This window comes from Schistocerca piceifrons, chromosome X (assembly GCF_021461385.2).
Source record: "Schistocerca piceifrons isolate TAMUIC-IGC-003096 chromosome X, iqSchPice1.1, whole genome shotgun sequence".
NCBI lineage: Eukaryota > Metazoa > Arthropoda > Insecta > Orthoptera > Acrididae > Schistocerca > Schistocerca piceifrons.
The window spans coordinates 673,588,255-673,596,005 of NC_060149.1; the positions used below are offsets into that span (position 1 = coordinate 673,588,255).

General features: G+C 54.7%; 1 protein-coding gene across 1 annotated transcript; it reads left to right on the forward strand.

The window, feature by feature from the left end:
* Window positions 1–6,387: 6,387 nt before the first annotated feature.
* LOC124722598 lies at window positions 6,388–7,476 on the forward strand. Its single transcript, XM_047247739.1, has 2 exons — window positions 6,388–6,632; window positions 7,242–7,476. Exons 1-2 carry the CDS (start codon window positions 6,388–6,390, stop codon window positions 7,474–7,476), a joined length of 480 nt encoding a protein of 159 aa, XP_047103695.1.
* Window positions 7,477–7,751: the final 275 nt, after the last annotated feature.

Below are 7,751 nucleotides of genomic sequence, written 5' to 3' on the forward strand. Positions count from 1 at the left end.
CAGTTAACTACTGGTTCTTACAAACACTGTTCTAGAATTTCTTTTAATCTGTAAAGTATGGCTAGAGTGTGATAGTGCCCACCACAATGCCATGGAATACTGGCTGAGCTGACACACTTATCTGTGAGGTGACAGACTTATCTGTACTGTACTTTGTGATCTAAGCTGGATTGACATATGGCAATTTGCCCATGCAACATTGTGCCCCCCCTCCAGTTTAACAACTGGATCACCAAAACTATCATTTTATGCACTGTTGTTGGGATGCATTAAGTGCTCCTACCATGAGACCCTTGCAATATTGCGCCTCCCTCCAGCCTTTCTTCCTGGTGGGCACTCATTTAAGAAGAAAAATTTCGAAATTTCGCGTATTAATGTACAGATTTAAAAATGATTATGACTTACAACAGTCTGGTTACATAGCGTAATGGCGAAGATACTGAACTCTCATGCAGCTTAAATCCTGTCATGTACACTCTTAAAAAAACCTGTAATTACGTTTCCTTACCTGCCAAGGCAAACTCCAGTTTTATCACCACTCCTTGTCCAGGTAAATTTTCCAAATGGGATCCTAACTTCTACCATTTCGAGCATGTACAAACTTAACACACTGTGTGCACGACGCTTAAAAAAAGAAATAGGATATGTGGTAAGCATTTTCATATAGCAAGTAACTAATACATTATTAACAAAGTAACGAGATACATTTTAAGCATGTTCTTAAGGAAACTAACACATTGTTGTCGTAGATACATCCACAACACTACAACACATCAAATTATATTGAAAACGTTCCTTACATGTCATTTTGTAGACCGCGTGTTTTCATGTGTTTTGAGCCGTCACAAATCTGATGTTTTTTTTTTTCCTTCCTTGCTGACGCCTTGGCAAACGCACATGTACACTAAGTTATGACTGTGGACACAAATCTACCCCCCAAATCTTCACGCCCGATCCGTATCTGAACCATGTCAACCAAGATAATCTTCAAAATACGCCACTCGTATCACAATTTTTATTGGCTGATTGTAAGCTCTGTCGTCATTTAGTTAACTGAGAATTGCAGCAAATATCTTTATAATGGAATGTATTACAGGACGGGGAAATAAGCATTCGTGTTCATGAAACTGCTTCTTCGTTCTTACATGCGACTGTTTTTTTTTCCTTTATTGTCATTCTGAAATCTGTATACAGGCAGGCCTGCAGCAGCATACTACCCCGCTCTTTGGCCGCAGAGAAACACAAAGATACAAATGAAGACAATTAGAGAAAAAAGATGGTGGACATATAAACGGAGACAAACACTTTTTAAAATACAAGATGCCGTTCACGGGCGTAGAGTCCAAGATAAAATTGTTCAGACACTTGGACACAGACAGAAACGAAAATTGTCACAGGTGCACAAAACGAATAACACTGAACCACTTAAGCACAAAACGACGGCACACCACACAGAACACGAGGCGTTGATCTCCGGTGCGCGAATGTGCACTAACCGTGTACGAGTTAGGGGACCTGCCAAGAGAGCAGGAAGGGGGGTGGGAGAGGGAGAGGGGAAAGCAGATGCCATGTGCAGGGGAGACAGTGTGCGAATGTGCACTAACCGTGTACGAGTTAGGGGACCTGCCAAGAGAGCAGGAAGGGGGGTGGGAGAGGGAGAGGGGAAAGCAGATGCCATGTGCAGGGGAGACAGGGGGAAGGGAGGAAGGGGGAGGGGAAGCCCAGGTGAAGAGTGGTGGAGGGAGGGGATGGGGGAAAAAGAAAAGGAAGGTAGGGAGGGTGCCTAAAGGAAAGGACACAGGATGTGGGGGGCAGGATCAAAATTGATAGGGGGGAAGGGGGTAGCAGCTGGCGGAAGCCACCTTGGGACAAGGTAAGGTGGGTGGAGAGATGGAGACCGGGTGGGACGTGGGAATACAGGCGCGGCAGCGGGCGGGGGTGAGAGAGGATCGGGGAGATGAGCGGGTGAGGAGGATCGAGTTCGCGGGAGGTGTACAGGATCCGTATCCTTTCAAGGAAAAGGAGGAGGTGGGGGAAGCGGATGAAATCGTACAGGATCCGTGTAGGGGAGGGGAGACGGATGCAATAGGCGAGGCGGAGAGCATGGCGTTCAAGGATTTGGAGGGATTTATAAAAGGTAGGGGGGGCGGAGATCCAGGCTGGATGGGCGTAACAAAGGATAGGTCGGATGAGGGATTTATAGGTGTGGAGGATGGTGGAGGGGTCCAGACCCCACGTACGGCCGGAAAGGAGCTTGAGGAGATGGAGTCGGGAGTGTGCCTTGCCTTGGATTGTCCAGAGATGGGGAGTCCAGGAGAGGCGACGGTCGAGGGTGACGCCAAGGTTCTTAAGGGTGCGAGTGAGGGCGTTAGGACGGCCATAGATGGTGAGATAGAAATCAAGGAGGCGGAAGGAAGGGGTGGTTTTGCCTACAATGATCGCCTGGGTTTTGGAGGGATTGACCTTGAGCAACCACTGGTTGCACCAAGCGGTGAACCGGACAAGATGGGATTGGAGAAGGTGTTGGGAGCGCTGCAGGGAGGGGGCAAGGGCAAGGAAGGCGGTGTCATCGGCAAACTGGAGAAGGTGGATGGGGGGTGACTGCAGTGGCATGTCCACCATGTACAAAAGGTACAGAAGGGGGGAGAGGACAGAGCCTTGGGGCACACCGGTGGAGGGGAAAAAGGTGTGGGAATCCGCGTTACGGATGGTGACATAGGAAGGACGGCGGCAGAGAAAGGAGCCGATCAGACGGACATAGTTAATGGGAAGGGCGAAGGTTTGGAGCTTGAAGAGGAGACCGGAATGCCATATGCGGTCATAAGCTCGTTCGAGGTCCAGGGAGAGGAAGATTGCGGAGTGACAGGAATTAAGCTGGTCGCAAACGAGATGAGTGAGGTGAAGGTGAAGGTCGTCGGAAGAGAAGGACGGCTGAAAGCCACACTGGATAACGGGAAGGAGGCGGTGCTGGTGGAGATGCTGGTGGATGCGGCGGGTGAGGATAGATTCCAGGACCTTGCTGAAAACCGAGGTAAGGCTGATGGGACGGTAAGAGGAGACGGCGGATGGCGGTTTGCCAGGTTTAAGGAACATTAGGATACGGGAGGTTATCCACAGGTCGGGGTAGTAACCGGTGGACAGGACTACATTGTAGAGCCTGGCCAGGGTGGAGACGAAAGAGACAGGAGCTTCACGAAGGTGACGGTAGGTGACACGATCGTGACCAGGAGCGGTGTTACGTTTTGTGCGGAGTGTAGCAATGAGATCCTGAGTAGCGGTAGGGGCATTGAGTTCCGTGTGTGCAATGTTGTCCAAGTACTGGAAACCAGGTGCGAGGGGAGGGACAGAGGTGTCAGTTCGATCGCGGACATCTGGGAAGAGGGAGTAATCGAACTGGGGATCATCGGGGAAGGAAAATACATCGGAGAGGTAGGAGGCCAAGTGATTGGCCTTACTAAGGGAATCTGGGAAGGGGTGATCATCATGGTGAAGAGGATAGTAGGGGGAGGATTTAGTTCCGGTAAGGCGACGGAAGGCTGACCAGAACTTGGACGAGTTGATAGGTAGGGTAGCATTTAAACGGGTGGATGTCTGTCGCCAGTCCCAGCATTTCTTAGCCGTGAGCAAATTACGAATGTGTCACTGGAGTTGCCGGTGGCGTCGTAGTGTGTCCGGGTCACACGTGCGGAGAAAGGCACGGTAGAGATGGGGGGATTCACAGAGGAGGAGGAGAGCCTGTGGGGGTAAGATAGGACGGTGGGGATGGATGGCAACAGTAGGGATGTGGACCTCCACGGCATCAGACAAGGTCTGCTGGAGAAAGGAGGCGGCATGGGTGACATCGTCAGGGTGGTGGTAGATGAAGGGGTGGCTATCGACCTGGGTGGAGAGGGTATCCCGGTAGGCATTCCAGTTGGCACGGGAATAGTCATGGACGTACTTAGGGAGAGGGTTATAACGAGGGTCGGGGCGGGGTGACGACCGTCTGAAACAGTGTGGAGGACAGGGAGATGGTCGCTACCAATAGGCTCCAGGACATCCACTGTTATGCGGCCAAGGAGGTTGGGGGAGGAGAGGATAACATTGGGAGTGGAGTTGGATTCGGTACGGGTGTGCTGTCAGATAGGGATAAGGTCGCCTTGAAGGGAGGAGAGGAACCAATGCCACTGCCGTAACTGGACGGCGGAACGACTATGGATGTTGAGGTTGGCAGCGATCAGCTAGGAGGAGAAGGTACGGTCAATGTGGGAGAAGAAGTCGAAGGGAATAGGGGCGTTAGGGCATACAAAGATGGTGGCGCAGGTAACAGTAAGGCCGGGGAAGAAGAGACTGAGGATCAGGTGTTAGTTGGGGTCGGGAAGGAGAGGTTGGAGCCGAACGGGGATCTGGCGGTGGTGACCAATGGCAACTCCGCCACGTGCAATCGGGAGGGGATTATATGAGCGGTGAAGGAGGTAGGGCGAAGTGTGGACGGTGTGGTGGGGTTGGAGGGAGGTTTCATTGAGGAGGAAGACATCCACGTGGTGGGTGGCAAGGGTGTGCAGGAAGTGGTTCTTGATGGCGGGAAGGGAGCGGATGTTGCTGAAAAGGATATGGTGCTATCACGCCATGTCAGGGATTTAAACGAGGGTGTCAAGACGGGAGAAGGTGATATGGGCGTGGTTGTTGGAGTAGGTGGCGTATATTTTTAGATGGAAAATGGAATGGGCGGCGAGGGAGATCTGTTGGAGGGTGTGGGAGCGCTGATGAGGATGAACATTCTGAACGACGATGGTGAGGAATCTGATGATGTCCTCAATGGTAGGGGGTGGGCGAAGGGAATTTCCAGGAGGTGTGGGGCCGTCCAGAGGGCAGACAGGAACGGTGAGTTCAGGAGTGGTAGGAGGGGGTCGAGCCTTATATTTCTGGGAGTAAGTAGGATGAGGGAGGTTACAGGTATTGCAAGAGGGGTGGGACTGGAAATTGGGGCACTGCTGTAAGAAGTGGGCTTGTCTACAGTGCGGGCAGATGGGGGCCTCGCGGCACTCAGATGTCGTGTGTGCATTATACCGCAAGCACCTCTGTCAGCGGAGGGATTGATGAGGGGAACAGGAGGGGTCACCTTTATAACGTTGGTTAAAAAGGAGGGAACCCCCCTTCAGGAGACGGTCCATGGAGGGGGCGTGCTCAGAAGAGACCTGCATAAGGCGGGTGGGGCCGGCAGCGATGTGGATGCGACGAACCGCACGCACCTCCAGATGGGGATGTGCCTGAAGCCCTGCCAACACCTCCTCCTATGTGATCGTTGGACTAAGCCGAGTGATCACGGCGGTGAGGGTGGGCAGGCGACGCCGGGGTTGGGGTTGGCGGGAGGGAGGTGGGGAAGTAGCAGGGGTGAGGGAGGGATGAGGGCCAAAGTGGGTGACAGGGATGTGGGAAAGGAGGTCTGTGTGGAGGGTAGGGCTGGGGGAGGAGATGAGCACCGAATCACGGCGAGGAGTGGGGAGGGACATGGGGGCACCAGGAAAATTCTGGCGATGGAAGAGGGTGAGGTTCCGGGCTTCAAGAAGGGAGGTATCAGGACGGGAGAGGAGGTAGCGGTAGAAGGAGAGGGTAGAGGAGGAGGAGGAGGGGGCAGGGACAGGCGAGGAGACATCCATGGCATCATGGGTGGGGCAAGGGGGACGAGGCGGAGCCTTTTTGGCAGTACAGGAGGCAGGGGTGCCACTGGGGCGCTTGACGGCGGCGGAGGAGGTGTGGAGGATGGGAACAACTGGAATGTGGCGGGGAGTGGCAGGTCCCGGTGCTGGAGTCGGCGCCGGAGATGGTGGGGGCGATGGCGAAGGCGACGGTGAAGACGATGATGATGAATGCAAAGGGGAGGATGGAGCGTGGGCCCTAGCCCACTGGGCGACCACCCTAGCGGAGGCCACAGAAACGGAAGGAGCAGAGGGAGGCAGTGAAGGGAAGGGATCAGAGGAGGCGCGGGAGGGAGGAGCAGGGGATGGGGCAACAAATAGGGTGGGAGTTGGGAGAGTGTGGAGTGGGGGGATGGACTGAGGGGGGAGCGATGCGGCACACCATGTGATAGTGGTGGTAGCAGCAGGGGGGGGGAGGTGTATATGATGGCAGTGGTTGTGGCTGTAGAAGAGGTGGTGGGGGTTGACATTATGATAAGGAGGAAAAAAACACAGTACTAGATAAAGGAGCAAACGAAAGACGGGCAGGGCGACGAGAGACACAGAGTAGAAAGGGACGGAGAATGACGAAGGACAAAGGACAAAGGAGACTGGGGCCGAAGCCCCACTCTGCTGTCGCTGGCGGGGGGGCGACCCGGCTGGCTGGCCTGTGGGGACGCCTCCACTGCTGCTGCTGCTGCCGCTGCTGCTGCTGGTGGTGGTGGCGGTGATGGTGGTGGCAGCTGGGACTACTGCTGGCTGCTGGCTGTTGGCTGCGACCGCTGGTGGCTGCTGGCTGCGACCGCTGGTGGCTGCTGGCGGCGACCGCTGGTGGCTGCGACTGCTGGTGGCTGCGACCACTGGGGGCTGCTGGTGGGGACCGGTGCTGGTGGGGACTGCTGCTGGCTGCTGGTGGGGACCGCTGCTGGCTGGACTGCTGCACGCCGACGGGCTGGCTGGTTGGCTGGCTGGCTGGCTGGATGGCTGGGACCTGCAACAGCTATCGCTTTTATTGGTACCGAAAGGGCACAATCGAAGGGCGGTATTCATCCGATTTACCGCCGGAGATGTGCATGCGACTGTCGCATCTACCGTTATAAATCGCGAAAATGGAATTGGTAGAGAGCATGAACTGTAATTGTAAACTGCGTCTAACAATTGCACTTACCGAAAGAAGCATTCGCAGAAATCATTGATACTGAAAAGTCACAGTTTAGCCCATCCCTACCCATAGTGCAGTTGTATTTCCCGCGCATTCAGTTTACATGTGGGACGCACCCCTATCTCACTAACAGGTAACGTGCGAGCTGCCATCTACCGACGACGTTAAACAAATATCGCGTGCCGTTGAGGCAGCGCTCATAACGAGTTGATTTCATATAGCAAATACAGGTTTAGCAAGGAAGAAATGACAGTAACAAAATAGCTATAAGCTCCCATGGAACTTAAATGTTTGTGACATTCGTAATACGCACCCAACAACATTTGTAGTAACATATAGCATTTTTGGCCGACAAATTTAGATAAGCGAGCATCTCCGGCGGTACACCGCAAGGTTACCGCCCTTCGATTGTGCCATTCCAGCACTAATCGAAGTGCTAGGTGTTCCACGTGCGAGCCAGCCAGCCAGCCAGCCAGCCAGCCAGCCAGCCCAGCCGAGCAGAACCGTAGTGGTCCAGCAGCAGCAGCAGCAGCAGCAGCGGTCCCGGTCCCGGCCTGCAGCAGCGGTCCCGCCGGCAGCAGCCAGCCAGTCCTCCAGCACCAGCAGCAGCAACAGCAGCAGCAGCAACAGCAGCGGCAGCGGTCCAGCCAACAGTAGCGGAAGCAGCAGCAGCAGCCCCGGCCCCGGCCCCGGCCCCGTCCGCAGCAGCAGCAGCAGCAGCTGCGGCGTTCCTGCCCCCCGCCGTCGCCGTCGCCGTCACCGTCGCCGTCGCCGTCACCGTCGTCGTCGCCGTCACCGTCACCGTCGCCGTCGCCGTCGCCGTCGCCGTCGCCGTCCGACCCAGGTCTCCGGCCGTCTTCGTCTTCCTCCGTCTTTGTCTTCGTCTGTCCCCAGTTTGTGTCCTTTCCTTTTCGTTCTGTGCGTTATTGTTT

Excerpts from the sequence above, each read along its gene's own strand:
- LOC124722598 (XM_047247739.1), top strand. The coding sequence starts at position 6,388 with ATGGTGGTGGCAGCTGGGACTACTGCTGGCTGCTGGCTGTTGGCTGCG. Across the intron at positions 6,633-7,241 it reads GCTGGTTGGCTGGCTGGCTG|CACTAATCGAAGTGCTAGGT; the intron begins GCTGGATGGCTG and ends GTGCCATTCCAG.